General features: G+C 41.5%; 1 protein-coding gene and 1 non-coding gene across 2 annotated transcripts in view; both read left to right on the forward strand.

Moving 5' to 3' along the window:
• Positions 1-20,048, forward strand: part of ARSB (arylsulfatase B) — a 166,560-nt gene that overhangs the window by 91,925 nt on the left and 54,587 nt on the right. The window contains exon 6 of the mRNA XM_068964715.1: positions 10,842-10,912. Coding sequence (XP_068820816.1) covers positions 10,842-10,912 — 71 coding nt within the window. The remainder of the gene's footprint in view (positions 1-10,841; positions 10,913-20,048) is intronic.
• TRNAS-GGA (transfer RNA serine (anticodon GGA)) lies at positions 5,937-6,008 on the forward strand. Its single transcript has one exon. It is a non-coding gene; the product is annotated as a tRNA-Ser (tRNA).

A 20,048-nucleotide genomic window follows, 5' to 3' on the forward strand; every position in this document is an offset into this window, starting at 1 on the left:
TTGGCATGAAGTGATGGGACCAGATGTCATGATCTTAGTTTTCTGAATGTTGAGTTTTAAGCCAACTTTTTCACTCTACTCTTTCACTTTCATCAAGGGACTCTTTAGTTCCTCTTCACTTTCTGCCATAAGGGTGGTGCATCTGCTTATCTGAGGTTATTGATATTTCTCCCGGCAATCTTGATTCCAGCTTGTGCTTCATCCAGCCCAGCGTTTCTCATGATGTACTCTGCATATAAGTTAAATAAGCAGGGTGACATTATACAGCCTTGATGTACTCCTTTCCTGATTTGGAGCCAGTTTAGTGTTCCTTGTCCAGTTCTAACTGTTGCTTCCTGACCTGCATACAGATTTCTTGGGAGGCAGGTCAGGTGGTCTGGTATTCCCATCTCTTGAAGAATTTTCCATAATTTGTTGTGATTCACACAGTCAAAGGCTTTGGCAAAGTCAATAAAATAGAAGTAGATGTTTTTCTGTAACTCTCTGGCTTTTTTGAAGATCTAGTGGATGTTGGCAATTTGATTTCTGGTTCTTCTGACTTTTCTAAATCCAGGTTGAACATCTAGAAGTTCATGGTTCACATACTGTTGAAGCCTAGCTTGGAGAATTTTGAGCATTACTCTGCTAGCGTGTGAAATGAGTGCAATTGTGCAGTAGTTTGAGCATTCTTTGGCATTGCCCTTCTTTGGGATTCGAATGGAAACTGACCTTTTCCAGTCCTGTGGCCACTGCTGAGTTTTCCAAATTTGCTAGCATATTGAGTGCAGCACTTTTACAGCATCATCTTTCAGGATTTGAAATAGCTCAACTGGAATTCCATCACCCCCTTAGCTTTGTTTGTAGTGATACTTCCTAAGGCCCACTTGACTTTGCATTCCAAGATGTCTGGCTCTAGGTGAGTGATCATACCATTGTGATTATCTGGGTCATGCAGATCTTTTTTGTACAGTTCTTCTGTGTATTCTTGCCACCTCTTCTTAATATCTTCTGCTTCTGTTAGGTCTATACCATTTCTGTCCTTTATTGTGCCCATCTTTGCAGGAAATAGTCCCTTGGTATCTCTAATTTTCTTGAAGAGATCTCTAGTCTTTCAGTACTTTCTATATAGCCCAAGCACTTTGCATATGTTTCCCCGCTTAGTTCTCATATAACCTTGTAAGTAGGTACTTTTATTCACCTCCTGCTAGAGAGAAAAACAAGGCTCAAGTTTATATAATCTTGTGGAGTTGAGATGCAGACCCTGAAAGGCTACGCTGTTAAAGACAGTGCAGGGCTCCACATGAGACAGTGAAGCCTTCAGAACTGGTGGAGGGGAGGCCATAATCTACGGAAGCAATTGACATTGTCCGCTTTCTAGTGCTTTCTTTGTGTGGAAATGAAACTTTTGAAAAGTGTGATATCCAAAAAAATCATGAAAAACCACAATAATTGTAGCATTACCTATAAATACATATAAATAGATATGTTAGAAGATAAAAGTTACCACACTATAACAGTGATCAATCCCATGACCATTTAATGAGTTTTATTTGGCTATTATTTATTCTGCAAAGATTGTGATGATCATACAGTTGATATTGCTGAAAACTGTTTTGAATATAGAAAACATTTCCCCCACCCCATAGCTCACTTTGTTACACACACCTTTATGGAAGAAATTGTATCATATGCTAAAAGTTTGTGTTCAAGGTACTTATTCAAGGGAATATAAAGGAAATGGATGTAGGAAGTTATCAATATCCTTCATCAAAAGGATGAAGGAAGTTTCCTTCCTTTGAAGAAGGAAAGGAAGTCTTATAGAATTATACATGGGCTCATTACATAAATATCCTAAAAGCTTAGCCTTCATCTTTTTGTTCTACAAAAAAAAAACCCAAAATTTAGAATATATAATCAGATGTGGTGCCCTCAGATAGCAAGGCTTGAGATTGGTGATTCTCATCCTAAACTGTGTGGCAGAATCAGCTGTATTTTTGTGTATGTATGTGTGTTATTGAAGTATAGTTACCGTACAATATTATATAAATTATAAGTATATACTGTAGAGATTCACAATTTCTGAACATTATTTTCCTCTTATAGTTATTATAAAATGTTGGCTATATCCCCTATGTTGTGCAATATATTCTTGTAGCTTGCATACACGAATACTAGGCATAATAGTTTGTACCTCCAGACCCACTTCCCCCTCCCTACTGATAACTGCTACTTTGTTCTATCATTCTATACGTCTGTGAGTCCGCTCCTTTCTTGTTATATTCACTAGTTTGTTGTATTTTTTATATTTAAAGTGAAGTACCCACTCCAGTACTCTTGCCTGGGGAATCCCACGGATGGAGGAGCCTGGTAGGCTACAGTCCATGGAGGCGGAAAGAGTCGGACACAACTGAGCGACTTCACTTTCATAGCTGATCTACAATATTGTGTTGGTTTCTGATGTGCAGCAAAGTGATTCATATATATTCATGTATATATTCTTCTTTTTCACATTCCTTTCCATTATAGGTTATTACAAGATACTGCATGTAGCTCCTGGTGCTGCATAGTCGGACCTTGTGGTTTATCTGTTTTTTATACGGCAGTTTGTATCTAACAGTCCCAAACTCCTCATTGGTCCCTCCTTACCCCTTTCCCTTTTAGCCACCATAAATATGTTTTCTGTGTCTGTGAGTCTGTTTCTGTTTTGTATATAGATTCATTTGTATAATTTTTTAGATTCCACATATAAGTGGCCTTTTTGTCCTCTGTCTTACTTCACTTAGTATGGTATCCATGTTGCTGCAAATGGCATTATTTCATTCTTTTTTTTATGACTATGTAATATTCTATTGTGTAATATATATGCATATATGCCACATTTTGTGTATGTACATATGTATTCATCTGTCAGTAAACACTAGGTTGGTTCTACATCTTGGCTATTATAAACAGTGCTGCTATGAACATTGGGCTGCTATCTTTTTAATTAGGGTTTTCATCTTTTCAGTATATATGCCCAGGCACGGGGCTGTTGAATCGTCTTGCCACTCTATTTTTAGCTTTCTAAGGAACCCCTATACTGTTTTTCATAGTGGCTGCACCAATTTACATTCTAACCAGCAGTGTAGAAAGGTTTGCTTTTCTTAGACGTTTTAATGATAATCATTTTGACCAGTGTGATGTGATACCTTATTGTGGTTTTGATTTGTGTTTCTCTAATAACTAGTGATATTGAGCATTTTTTCATGTGCCTATTGACCATTTTTATGTCTTCTTTGGAGAGATATCTATTTAGGTCTTGTGCCTATTGTTCAATTGCATTGGTTGGTTTTTTGTTATTGAATTATGTACAGAGTTTGTATATTTTGGAAATTAAGCCCTTGTCAGTAGCATCATTTGCAAATATTTTCTCCCATTATATAGGTTGTCTTTTCATTTTATTGATGGTTTTCTTTGCTGCAAAAGCTTAGAAGTCTGATTAGGTCCCATTTGTTTCTTTCTGCTTTGATTCACTGCCCTGGGAGACTGACCTAAGAAAAATATTGGTACAATTTATATCAGAGAATGCTTTGCCTATATTATCTTCTAGGAATTTTACAGTATCATGATCATGTCTTCTATTTAAGTCTTTAAGGCATTTTCAGTTTATTATTGTGTATGGTGTGAGGGAGTATTTAACTTCAATGATTTACATGCAGCTGTCCAGCTTTCCCAGCACCACTTGCTGAAGTGTGGTACTTTTTAAGATTCCACATAGAATGGTATCATCCAGTATTTGTCTTTCTCTGTCTTACTTCACTTAGCGTAATACCTTTCAGGTCCATCCATGTTGTTACAAATGGCAAAATGCCTCTCTTTTTTAGGGTTGAATAGTATTCCATTCTGTATATATACCACATCTTTTTTATTCATCCATGTGTTGGTGAAAACTTACTTCCATATCTTGGCAATCATAAATTTGCTGGGTCATATGGTAGTTCTGTTTTTAGTTTTTGAGAAACCTCTCTTCTGTTTTCCACAGTGACTGGACCAGTTTGCACTCCCACCACAAGCGTATGAGGGTTCCCTTTTCTCTGTATCCTCACCAGGTGTGTGATTTGTATTCTCTTTGATGATAGCCATTCTGACAGGTGTGGAGTGATATCTCATTGTGGTTTTGATTTGCATTTCCATGATGATTAGTGATGTTGAGTGTCTTTTCATGTGCCTGTTGACCATCTGCGTTTCCTCTTTGGGGCCATGTCTATTCAGTTCTTCTTCCCACTTTTAAATTGGGAGAATCAGTTGTGTTTTTGACAAGGATGCCAATATAGTTCAATTGGGAAGAATAATCTTTTCAATAAATATTACTGGGATGCCTAGATATTCACATGCAAAAGGATGAAATTAAATTCCTACCTCACAGAATACACAGAAATTAACTTAAAATGGATCATAGACATGAAAGTAACAACTAAAATTATAACAGTTTTAGAAGAAAACTCTGTTTCTTCTAAATATGAGTAAAACTCTGTGACTTTGGATTAGGCAGTTTCCTAGAAAAAAAATACCAAAAAGCAACAAAAGAAAAGAAAAGTTGTTCTAAACCAAAAATTTAAACTTTTTTTTCTGAAAATGATACTATCAAGAAAGTAAAAAACAACTCACAGAACTGGAGAAAATATTAGCAAATCATGTATCTGATATAGGACTTGTGTTCAGAATATGTTAAGAATACTTGCAGTCAATCATAAACAGATAAATAGCCCATTTTTTAAATGACCAAAGGATCTGAATAGACATTCCTCCAAAGAAGCTGTATAAATGATCAATATACACATGAAAAGGAAAATGTAAATCAAAACTACAGTGAAATACCACTTCATACCAGCTAGGATGGCTGTAATAAAACAGACAGACATTTATCAGTACCACTAAGAAGAGGACAGGGAGAGATTGGAATGCTCATACATAGCTAGTAAGAGTGTAAGATGGTGCAGCTGCTTTGAAAAATAGTTGAGCAGGCCCTTAAAAGTTTAAATATATAAAGTAGATGTAACAAGTCTACTCCTAGATACACCCCCAAGAGAAAACAGATGTCCATACAAAATCCTTTACATAAGTATTTACAAGAGGCAAAAAATGTAGAAGCGACTCAAATGTCCATAAAATGACGAGTAGATAAAGACGTTATGATGTATCCATACGATGACTGTTCTTCAGCCATTTTAAAGGAAGATGTACTGATACATGCTATAAAATGGGTGTACCTTGAAGACGTTATAAATCATATGGTTTGTAAGTTATATTGCAGTAAAGCTAATTTGACAAAATAATCAACTTGGATACTTTTGTAAATCTTTATGCCCGAGCTGAACCCCAGATCAATGAGATCATTCTATTCTGGTGAAACTCAAGCATCAGATTTTTAAAAGCTTCCCAGGTGATTGCATTGTGTAGCCAAGATTGAGAATCACAGCTCTAGAATCAGCTCTAATCTAAATGAGCTTCTAATTTGGGAAACTAGAGAAGGCAATGGCACCCCACTCCAGCACTCTTGCCTGGAAAATCCCATGGACAGAGGAGCAGTCCATGGGGTTGCTAAGAGTTGGACACGACTGAGTGACTTCACTTTGACTTTTCACTTTCATGCATTGGAGAAGGAAATGGCAACCCACTCCAGTGTTTTTGCCTGGAGAATCCCAGGGACAGGGAGCCTGATGGGCTGCTGTCTATGGGGTCGCACAGAGTCAGACACGACTGAAGCGACTTAGCAGCAGCAGCAGCAGCAGCAGAAAAGTTCAGATCCCAGTAAGAGGACTCCCGGAAATTTCCACCAGTCTCACTACTCAAAGTGTGGTCCTCAGACCAGTATCACTGGGGAACCAGTTAAAACTGTAGATTCCTGGACAGCCTTCACCCTGGCTCTAGTAAATCAGAATCCACAATTTAACAAGAGCCTCAAGTAATCTAGGGCTTCCCTGGTAGCTCAGAGGTTAAAGCGTCTGCCTGGAATGCGGGAGACCCAGGTTCGATCCCTGGGTCGGGAAGATCCCCTGGAGAAGGAAATGGCAACGCACTCCAGTACTCTTGCCTGGAGAATCCCATGGAGGGAGGAGCCTGGTAGGCTATAGTCCATGGGGTCGCAAAGTCAGACACGACTGAGCGACTTCACTTTCCAAGTAATCCAAAGTTTGAGAAGCACTGCCCCAGGTTAATGATTCGCAATCTTGGCTGCATGTTGGAATCATTTGTAAGTTATACTGACCCCTGGGTTCCACCCCCCAGTGAGCTACTGGTACGAGGTACAGCACCTGGATTTTAGAAGCTTCTAGGTGATTTTAATGTGATACAAATTGAGAATAACTGGTATAAACATACTGTTTGGGGACATTTAGTGGCAAAAAGAAGAAAAGATAAGATATTTTAAAATAAAATATATTTTGTTTTTAACATAAAGGATTGACGAACATGCATAAACAAATGAGATTATTGATGTCAAATATTTCTGGAAGTGCAGGGAAGGAGTGGGAGTAAGACAGTAGTAGGGAAGCTTTGCCCTAAAAAGACATTGAAAAAGTAAAAATAATAAAAGACCAAGCATTTTCCCTCCAGGTACAAGAGTGAGATCTCTTTTTATAACATACGATTGTTAGAGACTATGCAAATCTAAGTGGCCTAGGATCTGTGAGTTCTTGGGAGAAGAGTGTTTTTAAATTGTACCAGAAGATGTTCAGCAGCTACTTACTGAACTCTTCTGTTTTTTTGCTATTTAAAAAAGAGTGTTAATATATTAATTCAGCAATAGATAATCCTTCCCAATAACCAGGGTACCAGTGTCCCAGTATTGGTGTCCAGTCTCTCAGTTCTGGGGAGATTGAATGCCTGCAGACAGTGGAAGCTGAGCTGGGCAGGAGGTGTTCTTCCTGGGCGTGAAGGACTCCCCTCGCCAACAATGGGCCTCCCCTTGTTAGGACCGGAGTCTCTCTGCCCTCACTGGTCTTTGCAGAATCATGACTCTAAAGTGTCTCCTAGACAGAGTCACAAAGCTCGCAGAGTTGGTCTTCGTGATCTCTCATTTCATCCCCTCCACCAGCCTTAGTCTCCACGTGCTCTTCCCCAGGTGACTTGAGTCTACTGTTTCAGCGTCAATAGACGGCACCCTTGTCTCCATTGAAATGAGCCACGTGGGTTCTGTGACTTCTGGAGTCGGGATGTGTGTGTGTGTCTGTGTGTGCATGTGTGTGTGTGCGTGTGTGTGTGTCTGTGTGTCAGTGCTCTAGTGATCTGTGCTAACTTAGTGGGTAACTGTTAAAGGAAACCCACAGCCCCCTTTCCTTCCTTGCTCCTCCTCCTCCTCCAGCTTTTCTGCCTCCCTCCTTTCTCCCTAACATCTCCCTCTCTTTTTCCTCTTATTCCCTCCATCTTAGGCACTCAGACCCTGAACCCTTTACCAAAATGAAAGAAGTGGCATATGTGTTGAGACTTGAGAACCAACCCAGTGACCATAATACCTTTAATGTGTTTTCTACCTTTTGTTAAAGAAAGGTCTGATCTTAAACATACCAGGACATTTCTACATGCTGAGAGGGAGATCACATGATCAGTTATCACCAGTATGTGATAGCACAAGTGAGTAGCATGCAATTGAATTCCAAAAATCAAATAATGTTTAAATACTGCAGGTTCAACGTAGTTATGGGTCATTTTCCTGTCTTTAAATTCCCAAATTCTGTAAACTAGCTGCGTTTTCTCTTTTCATGCTTTTTAAAGTCTTTATGAAGTAATAAAAATGTTCACAAGTTATATACTATCTTAAAAAGAATCTTAAAATTTTTCTGATTACAATAATGATGCATGCCAGCTGTATAAAGCACTGTCGAAAGACTTGTAGTGTCCCAACCCATCCCCCCATCCCAGCTAATAGTTTGGTGTACATTTTATCATGTTTCCATTATCACCATCTTCCCTTTACATGTATGTATGCATTAAAAAAACAATCCACCTGGAGATATTTCTAAAATCCATCACTTCCCAAAGGACTAGCCCCAGGGAATAGGTACATGAGCTTGTCTAAGGATTTTAATAACTTCTCATATTTTGATGTGGGGTAACTTGCCTGGAAAATCCCATGGACAGAGGAGCCTGATAGGCTGCAGTCCATGGGGTCGTGAAGAGTCGGACACGACTGAGTGAATTCCCTTTCACTTTTCACTTTCATGCATTGGAGAAGGAAATGGCTCTCCAGTGTTCTTGCCTGGAGAATCCCAGGGATGGTGGAGCCTGGTGGGCTGCCGTCTATGGGGTCGCACAGAGTCAGACACGACTGAAGTGACTTAGCAGCAGCAACCCAAAGTTTGGGATTCCCAGGTGGCCCTAGTGGTAAAGAACCCACTTGCCAATGCAGGAGGCTTAAGAGACATGGGTTCGATCTCTGGGTCAAGAATATCCCCTGGAAGAGGGCATAGCAACCCTCCAAGGACTCCAGTGTTCTTGCCTGGAGAATCCCATGGACAGGGGAGCCTGGCAGTCCACAGGGTCTCAAAGAGTCAGACATCACTGAAGAGACAGCACACACACGAGCCAAGATTTATGATAATTCAGTTCCTTTAAATGTACATGTAGTTTTCTTGACTTATTTAATAACTTGAAGTCTCTAATGGTATTTGGTTATTGTTTAAGTCACTTGTCTTATTTTGTATTTCCTTGGCTTATATCTCTGACCACATCCTTATCAAAATATTCTGGTTAGTAGATTTTAAAAAGTAGCATCACTACATACGTGACTTAAGAAAGTTGGTTGACTTTTGGTTTTTTCACTCCTGTCTGCATCATGAGATTCTGTGATGATTTTCCCCAGCAAATAATTCATCAGTGGGATTACTCACAACCTTTAGTGTTCAAAATTCATCTCTTGCTATTAAGATTCATTATTTTGCAATATCTGTGCCTCTTCTGAATAATGAAAAAATGAAATGAATGATATACAGATAAATTCCCTTTAAAAATTATTGGAAAAATATCTTTCATTTAACCATGCCTACTACTTTGGGGTATTCCAGTGAGCTCTACTTATAAAGATGAGAAATCTGGGAGTTCCTCCACCTTCTTCCTTGTCTTTGTTTTTTGGATTGAATGAATTCTGCTTTTAGTCCAGAAAAGTCATACCTTTGTTTCTAAGTTACCTAAAATTTTAACATGTAAATTTTACTTTGCTAAAATCTAAATTTAATGAACAGTTGTATCCTTCTCCAAATAATACAAAGACTTTCAAATGTTTTTATTCTGATTTCCCCTCCTGAGTTACTTGCTATTTTTATCAACCAGATTTTAGCTCTGTTTGCTTGCTTTTTTTAACCTCACGAATTAGACATCACCATTCTGTTAAGATTTCCTTATATTCATCTTTTTTTTTTTTTTTTTGCTTATCATCCCTACTTACATTCAGAGCTTCTGGGATGAAACCCTAGTTCCTATCATTTTGGATTGGTTGACAGTCTCCATGATATACAGGTCATTAGTTAAATGTCTCAGGAGGAAAATGAGGACTCCCAGGAAATAGCACCCCCACATGCACAGGGCTGCCCCCAGGCCTAGAAGCATCCTTGTATATTTTCCTCCCATTCTCTAGTTAGAGGGTTTTATGGAGTAAAGAGGAAAAAGGAACTCTTATAGAATCCTGCAGTTAAACATATTCACTTTAAAGGATTGTTTCTTATTCTGAGACTGTATTTGTCCTAGCTTTTGTTGCCATTAAAATTACCTTTGTTTTGTAAAATAATGGATGGTGATGGTAGTTGAAAGTTTTTTTGGTTTTGTTTTTTATTCATGAGGTTTGTTTTAAGTTTTCCATACTTGGCAAATATAACGTTGCTGTTCACAACCCAGGTTTTTTGAAAATGTATGAGTCCTTGAAATCCTAAACCACTGCTGTAGACAACTAACTGTGAGTTTGGGATGTGGACATTGAAGCATGTATTCTTGGTTACATTAGGGGCTTTATTGGTTATTCAGATGTGGAATAATCCTGTATTATCAGTAGTTCTTTGCAACGTTCTGTTGTGTTATCAAGTAGTCCTTTGAAGTCTCCCAACAATTGACATTATGTCTAAGAACTTCTTCCATAAGGCTGGATCTAAACGAGCAAAGTGATCTGGGTGCTTTTTGCACACCCTGTGTACAATTGGTGATGTTTATGCTCCCAATTTTTTAAAAACACTCACAACCAAATATTTGGCCAATAACTCACTATGTGCCTTTCTCATTTGAAACATGAGCCGGTTGAACTGCTCTCCAAGTTTGTTTTCAACACTAATGTGAGTTGTGATTGCATTTGCACATATATCTAAAAAGTTTTTAAAGTCTTAAAGAGATGTAACTATTTCATATGTATTTATATTGCATATAAGTTTCACACTGTAAATTTAGATGCGGAAGACACTCATTTTTCTCATATGGGCTCATTTAAAAGGCGTCCTGCACCTGTGATCTGGGCACTGCCATCTTAGCAGATGCTGTCTCTTCCTTTCCCCATGAGTGTTCAGTGTGGAGTCTACACTGGCGTTCTCATTTCACTGCTGTAACGAATGGTCATGTTTCAATACAGTCACATTTTTTATTGCAAAGGGTCACGGAACTCATCTTTGTAATGGTCACGTGCTTGGCACTGAAGTTGTCATGTAAACATTCAGTCATGGTGACAGTGTAGACAAGCGATGGCTACTTGAAGATGCACAACCAGAGTTTGGAGGCCTCTGAATTCGTGACAGAGTTGTTAACTGGCAGTTTTGGTATTTCCTATAAGTACAAGGAAAGGAAGTATTACAGTCACTCATAGCCATTTGAAAGAGGAAATTAATGTTTTCTAAAAAATTCTTTTTTAGTGAAGGAAGCCCGTCCCCCAGAATGGAGCTGCTGCACAATATCGACCCAAACTTTGTAGACATTTCACCATGTGAGTACGTTGTTTATTGCTACTAACTTAAATCTCCTTGGCTTACAAAGATGGTTTTATTGCCTAGTGTCTCTCTAGCCTAATTCTCCTTTTCCACTTGAGTTTGCTATAAAAGTAAACATTTCTCCATGGCTCCTGTGGCACCAATGTCACTGGGCTTTGTTGACACAAACGGTGAATGCTGCTAATGAGCTATGTGACCTTCTAAGCCAGTTCCCTCCCCGAGCCTCAGCTTTCCCATCTGTAAAAGGCGAACCCATCTCTGATAAGCCAGTTCCCTCTCTGAGCCCCAGCTTTCCCATCTATAAAAGGAGAACCCATTGCTGCCCTATAAATAAATTCTTCAGTACCATTTTTCGAGATTCCGTATATGTGCATTAGAATATAATATTTATCTTTCTTTTTCTGACTCACTTCACTCTGTATAATAGGTTCTAGTTTCATCCACCTCATCAGAACTGACTCAAATGCGTCCCTTTTTATGGCTGGGTAATATTCCATTGTGTATATGTACCACAACTTCTTTATCCATTCATCTGTCGATGGGCATCTAGGTTGCTTCCATGTTCTAGCTGTTGTAAATAGTGCTGCAATGAACATTGGTGTACGTGTATCTTTTTCAATTTTGGTTTCCTCAGGGTATATGTCTAGGAGTGAAATTGCTGGGTCATATGGTGGTTTTATTCCTAATTTTTTAAGGAATCTCCATACCATCTTCCATAGTGGTTGTATCAATTTACATTCCCACCAACAGTGCAAGAGTGTTCCCTTTTCTCCACACCCTCTCTAGCATTTATTGTTTGTAGACCTTTTGATGATGGCCATTCTGACTGGTGTGAGGTGATATCTCATTGTGGTTTTGATTTGCATTTTTCTAATAATGAGCAATGTTGAGCATCTTTTAATATGTTTGCAATGGAAAAACAGACATAGAGAATAGACTTATGGGGAGAGGGGAGGAGAGGGTGAAATGTATGCAAAGAGTAACATGGAAACTTACATTACCATATGTAAATAGATGGTCAATGGTAAATTCCCGTATGGCTCAGGAATCTCAAACAGGGGCTCTGTACCAACCTAGAGGGGTGGGGTGGGGAGGGAGATGGGAGGGAGGCTCAAAAGCGGGGAGATATATGTATACCTATGGCTGATTCATGTTGAGGTTTCACAGAAAACAGCAAAATTCTCTAAAGCAATTATCCTTCAATAAAAAAATAAAAAGAAAAAAATAAGTCAGAAAGAGAAAAGCAAATATCGTATATGACTACATATATGTGGGATCTAGAAAAATGATATGGATTATCTTATTTGCCATGCAGAAACAGAGACACAGACATAGAGCTCAACCATATGGACCCCAAGGGGGAATAGGAGATGGATGAATTGGGAGACTGGGATTGACATATATACACAATTGATACCTTGTATAAAATAGATGACTAATTAAGAAATATTGCTATGATGACAATATCCCCTCAGCTTGTCTATAGGTTCAGTGCAGTCTCTTTTAAAATAGTGGCTGGGTGCAAGTTGAGAATAATTTTTATATTTTTAAAATTTAATTTTTACTTTAGACTGCGATGTCGTTGATTTACAATGTTGTATTGATTCTGGGTGTGCAGCAGGTGGTTCAGTTGTACATATGTGCTTGCACGTCAGTCGCTTCAGCTGTGTCTGATTCTTTGCAACTCTATGAACTATAGCTGCCCCCCTCCCCCGGCCCCCCACCACCCTGCCAAGGCTCCTCTGTCCATATGACTGTCCTGGGAAGAATACTGGAGTGGGTTGCCAGTTCCTCCTCCAGGGGATCTTCCTGTATCCAAGGATTGAACCCATGTTCCTCCATTTCAGGTGGATTCTTTATCACTGAGCCACCTGGGAAGCCCATACATGTACATGTATCTATTCTTTTTCGATTCCTTTTCTCATATAGGTTATTACAGAATACTGCATGATTTTTACATCTTTTTCAACTTTATTATTACCTATTTTTAGATCTTTTTGAAAAATGAAAATTGTAGAGGGAGGTTCAAGAGGGAGGGGACATATGTGTACCCATAGCTGATTCATGTTGCTATATGGCAGAAACCAACACAATATTGTAAAGCAGTTATCCTTCGGAAAAAAATGAATGTTTTTTAAAAAAAAGGAGAACCCATCTCTGATAAGCCAGTTCCCTCTCTGAGCCCCAGCTTTCCCATCTACGAAAGGAGAACCCACCTCTGAGCCTCCCTGTAACCACCAGCGTAGTGCAGTTATTGCCTCGTTCTTACCTGAGAGTGTCAGAACCTCCTTCCAGAAAACTCAAGACCAAATCAGCCAGCTTGAGCATGAGCAAAAGGGGTACGTCAAGGCTGTATATTGTCACCCTGCTTATTTAACTTATATACAGAGTACATCATGAGAAACACTGGGCTGGAAGAAGCACAAGCTGGAATCAAGATTGCCGGGAGAAATATCAATCACCTCAGATATGCAGATGACACCACCCTTAGGGCAGAAAGTGAAGAACTAAAGAGCCTCTTGATGAAAGTGAAAGAGGAGAGCGAAAAAGTTGGCTTAAAACTCAACATTCAGAAAACTAAGATCATGGCATCTGGTCCCATCACTTCATGGCAAATAGATGGGGAAACAATGGAAACAGTGGCTGCCTTTATTTTTCTGGGCTCCACGATTGCTGCGGATGGTGATTGCAGCCATGAAATTAAAAGACACTTACTCCTTGGAAGGAAAGTTGTGACTAGCCTAGACAGCATATTAAAAAGCAGAGACATTACTTTACCAACAAAGGTCTGTCTAGTCAAGGCTATGGTTTTTCCAGTGGTCATGCTGCTAAGTCACTTCAGTCGTGTCCGACTCTGTGTGACCCCATAGACGGCAGCCCCCTAGGCTCCCCCGTCCCTGGGATTCTCCAGGCAAGAACACTGGAGTGGGTTGCCATTTCCTTCTCCAATGCATGAAAGTGAAAAGTGAAAGTGAAGCTGCTCAGTCGTGTCCGACTCTTAGCGACCCCATGGAGTGCAGCCTACCAGGGTCCTCCATCCATGGGATTTTCCAGGCACGAGTACTGGAGTGGGCTGCCATTGCCTTCTCCGTCCAGTGCTCATATATGGATGTGAAAGTTGGACTATAAAGAAAGCTGAGCGCTGAAGAATTGATGCTTTTGGACTGTGGTGTTGGAGTAGACTCTTGAGAGTCCCTTGGACTGCAAGGAGATCCATCCAGTCCATCCTAAAAAAGATCAGTCCTGGTTGTTCATTGGAAGGACTTATGTTGAAGCTGAAACTCCAATCCTTTGGCCACCTGATGCAAAGAGATGACTCACTAGAAAAGACCCTGATGCTGGGAAGGATTGAGGGCAGGAGGAGAAGGGGATGACAGAGGATGAGATGGTTGGATGGCATCACTGACTTGATGGACATGGGTTTGGGTAGACTTCAGGAGTTGGTGATGGACAGGAAGGCCTGGTGTGTTGTGGTTCATGAGGTCGCAAAGAGTCGGACACGACTGAGCGACTGAACTGAACTAAAATCAGCCAGCACATCATCTGATCAGGCTGCCCAGGTGCTACCCAGACCTGCCAGGTCTCGTAAACCTGTGATTTTCCTGGCAATCCTGCAACTTAGCTTAATTCTGCCAACTGCCCAAATTAACCCAGAGGGAACCCTATTAATTCCCGCAGGGAGAGAGGCCATGTGGTACTCCCACATCCCCATAGGTTGTAATGCGTGCAGTAGCCCTTTATAAATACCATGTGAGTGGCCCCAATCCCCGTGTGTCAGAGTTAGGGCCTCGGAAGTGTTGACTAGTAGACCCTTTGCCAGGATCCATCGTCATGCCTCGTTTCGAGACTGTCTGCAGGAAATATTGCTCTGACATTCCCTTCATTCACTTGGGTGCTCCCATCCACTCTTTTAAACATATCACTTCCCCGTGGTTCAGGCTCTTCTTACTTCTTTGTCCTCTCCAGTCTGTGCTACAGCCTGCCTTAGGATTTCCCTGCCCGGAGGATGACCCCACAGTAATTCTGAGTGTGTCACCAGACATCTGGGGCCCAGCTCTCCTTGCCAGTCTCACTCCAAGCCCTTTCTCCATCTTTTCACTCTCCTGGACACTTGCTGTTTCCAAGTATGCAGATCGTCGTCCTTAGGTTTTGAGCATGCTTTTCCCTATTCCTTTTGCTGCTCCTCCAGAATTTTCCTCATCCCTTAAAACCCAGTACACTTGTCCCACTTCTGTGAATGCTTTCCAGAAACCCCAGAGGAAACAGTACTCCTTCCCCTCCGCATATATGCACCCCTTCATATATGTCTGTATGTGCTATGCTAAGTTGCTTCAGTCGTGTCTGACTCTCTGTGACCCCATGGACTGTAGCTCCCCTGTCCATGGGATTTCCCAGGGAAGAATACTGGAGTGGGTTGCCATTTCCTCCTCCAGGGGCTCTTCCCAACCCAGGGATCGAACCCAGGCCTGCTGCATTGCAGACAGGTTCTTTACTGCTGAGGCACTGGGGAAGACCATATGTCTGTATAGCGTTGACCAAATTTTCCTGTATGTGCTTACGTTTCCCACGCAGCTGAGAGCTCCTGGACTTTAAGGTTTAGGTAATATTTATCTTTCCATCCTCATAAGTTAACACAAAAACCTGGCACTTGGTAGGTACTCTGTGAGGATTATTTAAAGACTGAGTGGACAGTTGGAGAAGGTCTGGGATGGAATATAGACCACCTAGAATCATTAGACCTGGAAAGGAAACTGTCCTGAGATAGGGAAGAATGGCTATAGGATGGAGAAATTTCTATTTCTATGGGAGTAAACATATGTCAGGAGAGGCAAGGGTAGTAATATATCCAGTATGCTAGCCACTACCCTTGTGCGACTACTGAGCACCTGAAATGTGGCTAACTGTAGATCAGGGTGTGTGTGCTGCAAACCTAAAACACACATCTGATTTTGAAGACTTCGCACAAAAAATATAAAACATATATATATATTTATTACTGGTTGAAATGACAGTGCCCCTGTGGCTCAGCTGGTAAAGAGTCTGCCCACAATGTGGGAGACCTGGGTTTGATTCCTGGGTTGGGAAGATCCACTGGAGAAGGGATGGGCTACTCACTCCAGTATGCTTGGGCTTCCCTTGTGGCTCAGCTGGTAAAGAATCCGCCTGCAATGCGGGAGACCTGGATTCGATCCCTGGGTTGGGAAGAGCCCTTGGAGAAGGGAATGGCTACCTACTCCAGTATTCCGGCCTGGAGAATCAGTCCATGGGGTCGCGAAGAGTTGGACACAACTGAGGGAATTTCACTTTCATTTCCCTTGGTATATAAGTTTAAATATATTAATTGTAATTTCATCTATTTCCTTTTCCTCTTTCCATGTGCTTAATAGAAAATTTTAAATCACACATGGCATTTGCATTACATTTCTGTTGGTCTGGAAGAATTGTTCTAAAAAGTACTAGGAAATGATTTGATCTTCAGAGGAGCTTCAGGTCTGTGAGAGGATCAGAGACCTATGGTTAGCTACTGTGGAGATGCATCGATTGTTTAAACTGTTCTCTGCCCCAGCACACCTGGGGATAGGACACATTCCAGTCCATAACTGGTTCACTAGAGCAGTGATGCATAGCCAGGGGCCAGTCAGGTAAGCATCTCTCTGGGTGGTGAGAGAGAATAAAGGGGAAGTGGGGATGGTTTTCACAACCTCTGAGTAGCTTAATGCACTGCATAGCCCAGTATGACATCCAGGCATGTGCTGAAAACGCTGCCCACACCACAATGGCTGTAAGATGTCCTCACCAACTAAGTTCCACCTGCAAATGAGAAGCCTTAACCCCCTTCACTCACTGAGCCGTGTGTTGTCTTGGCATCAGAAGTGGGAGCTTGAGAACTGTATTCCCATGTGATGGGCCACAGTGCTACTTGCTGCGGGGTTATTAGTATAACCTGCCATGAATTGTTGCCATCTTCCTTAAAGTGCCTCTAGCAAGGTAACAACACAGGCAAAAGATTTTTCCAGAGTAGGAATTGGGGCATGGAAATCAGAAGAGAAAATTGTCTTAGTCTTGTCATTCATAGATTATGAGGTCTGGAGCAGGTCCCTTCACTTTTCTGGGACTCGGTTTCCCACGTATTAATTGATGGATGGAAACCCTTCGCTGCTGTCCCAGATTCAGGACTGCTTTCTGGCCATCTGCTCCTGTCCCCCGCCTCCTGGAAGCCCACCCCAGGCCTTCCTGTTGACCCTCCCTGCTGCTTGAGGACACTTGCTCTAACTCCTGAGTGTAAGGAGGAGCATTGTCAGGCCCTGGCATCAACATGGAGCCATATTCACTATCGGTTCACAAGAACGGAGCTTTTCCTACTTTCTTGTGCCTGCGGGTAGCAATGTTCCACCTCCTTCTCATCGCTATTCATGGGCAACATCATGGGTCTTTTCTGCTCAGTTTCATATCCATTTCAACCCACTGAGGGGCAGAATTAGAAAAAGGGGATCTACCTTTGGGGTCCTGCTCCTTTAGAGGATGACAATACAAGCCCAGTTCCTTTTCTGTGCAGTTAATTTGTGGGAAGAAAATTAAATCCAGCTATGAGACAGTATATATTTGTAGGACAGTCAGGACTGCGTGTCATATTCATAGAATATGTTTTATGATTATGTTCTACAGGCTTTTGTGGAATAAAATCAGAAGGTAGCCCATGGAGGGTACAAATGAAGGAGAGACGATTGGGTCACTGTTATCATGGAAACATTTCTTTGCTTTCTAATGCCAGCGCTTCTCATATGGTTTGTGCTTGCTTATGGGAGAAGAGAGTAATATTCCACCCCCACCTTCCCTAAAGCCACTTCCTTATCTGTGAAGTGAAAACTGAATTCAGTGATATCTGAGGTTCCTTCCAGCTTCAGCATTGTGTGGGTCTCTACAGAAACAGGACTTCAACAGAGCAAAGCTGCCTCCTTACCATTTCTTTGCCACTCTGCTAGAAAAGAGGCACTTGTTAATAAGCAGTGGTATAGCCAAAGACCTGTTTGTAAGTAGACGAACACAGGTGATAATGTTAAAAACAGTGTAGGTGTTAGTCGGTCAGTCATGTCTGACTCTCTGCAACCCCATGGACTGTAGCCCACCAGGCTTCTCTGTCCATGGACTCCTCCAGGCAAGAATACTGGAGTGGGTAGCCATTTCCTTCTCCAAGGGATCTTCCCAACTCAGGGATCAAACTTGCATATCCTGTGGCGCCTGCACTGGCAGGCAGGTTCTTTACCATCTGAGCCACCAGGGGAAGGAAAACATTATAAGACCTCAGTTCAGTTCAGTCACTCAGTTGTGTCCAACTCTTTGCAACCCCATGGACTGTAACATGCCAGGCTTCCCTGTCCATCACCAACTCCTGGAGCTTACTCAAACTGATGTCCATCAAGTCAGTGATGCCATCTAACCATCTTGTTCTCTGTCGTCCCCTTCTCTTCCCACCTTCAATCTTTCCTAGCATCAGGGTCTTTTCCAGTGAGTCAGTTCTTCACATCACATGGCCAAAGTATTGGAGTATCAGCTTCAACAAAACTCCTTCCAATGAATATTCAGGACTGATTTCCTTTAGGATGGACTGGCTGGATCTCCTTGCAGTCCAAGGGACTCTCAAGAGTCTTCTCCAACACCACAGTTCAATCGGATCAATTCTTTGCCTCTCAGCTTCCTTTGTAGTCCAACTCTCACATCCATACATGACTACGGGAAAAACCATAGCCTTGACTAGATGGACTTTGTTGGCAAAGTAATGTCTCTGCTTTTTAATATGCTGTCTAGGTTGGTCATAGCTTTTCTTCCAAGGAGCAAGCGTCTTTTAATTTCATGGCTGCAGTCACCATCTGCAGTGATTTTGGAGCCCCCGAAAGTGAAGCCTGTCACTGTTTCCATTATTTCCTCATCTATTTGGCATGAAGTGATGGGACCAGATGCCATGATCTTAGTTTTCTGAGTGTTGAGTTTTAAGCCAACTTTTTCACTCTCCTCTTTCACTTTCATCAAGAGGCTTTTTTAGTTCCTCTTCACTTTCTGCCATAAGGGTTTCTGTCGTCTGCATATCTGAGGTTATTGATATTTCTCCCGGCAATCTTGATTCCAGCTTGTGCTTCATCCAGCCTGGCATTTTGCTCCATGTACTCTGCATATAAGTTTGCTCCCAGCACTAGCGTAGTGTGAATTATTACACAATTCTGTTCCTACATCCTTCCCACCTTTCCGGCCCCTGTTCTGAAACATCACTGCATCACTCAGTTTTCCATCTGCTATCTCTCCTTTAGTGGGTCTCGTTGGCAGTGATGGACCAATGTCTCCTCCTATCATGAATTGTAGGAATTGATGTTAGACTTTTCTGAAGGAAGTCCTGCCTTCCACCTAGGACCAGAGCCCCTCAAAAGCCGGCCTCTTGCCTTGTAGCATCTATACCACCTCCCCCTTATTCTAAGAGTACAAGTTACCACAGAAGCCCTTCCGAGTAGTGGAGTTAGGGGTTTTTCCATGGCCGCATACCTTGGTAGGTTGTGGCTTTGATATTAACAGTAAAAATGTTTCCAAAAGACTGGTGTGCACATGCACCCCCCAGAGGTCATAGGATCACCTGTGAGCCAGGAGATTCTGCAGTAAAGCATAAAGAAATCTCAAAGAGCCGTAGCTCATACCCATGAGGATGGCTGCAGGCAGAGAGGAGTGGAGGAAGGAGAAGAACAGCTACTGAGAAGGATGTGACGTGGAGCGCTTGTGCACTGCTATCGGGAATGCAAACTGGTACAGCTGCTGTAGAAACAGTATGGCGGTTCCTCAAAAATGTAAAAATAGAACTGCCATATGATCCAGCAGTTCCATACCCGGATATATGCCCCAAAGAACTGAAATCAGGGACTTGAACAGCACTGTTCACAGTGGCCAGAAGGTGGAAGCCACCCAAAAGTCCACCGGGCGAGGGATGGATAAACAAAGCATGCTGCATACATGCAGTGGAGTATTATTATTCAGTCTTAGAAAGAAAGGAAAATTCTGACACACGTTGCAACATGGTTAAACCTTGAGGACAGTGTGGTAAATGAAATACACCAGTTACAAAAGAAGACAAATACCGTGTGATTCCACTCA

This window comes from Capricornis sumatraensis, chromosome 2, assembly GCF_032405125.1.
Source record: "Capricornis sumatraensis isolate serow.1 chromosome 2, serow.2, whole genome shotgun sequence".
NCBI classification, from domain to species: Eukaryota; Metazoa; Chordata; class Mammalia; order Artiodactyla; family Bovidae; genus Capricornis; species Capricornis sumatraensis.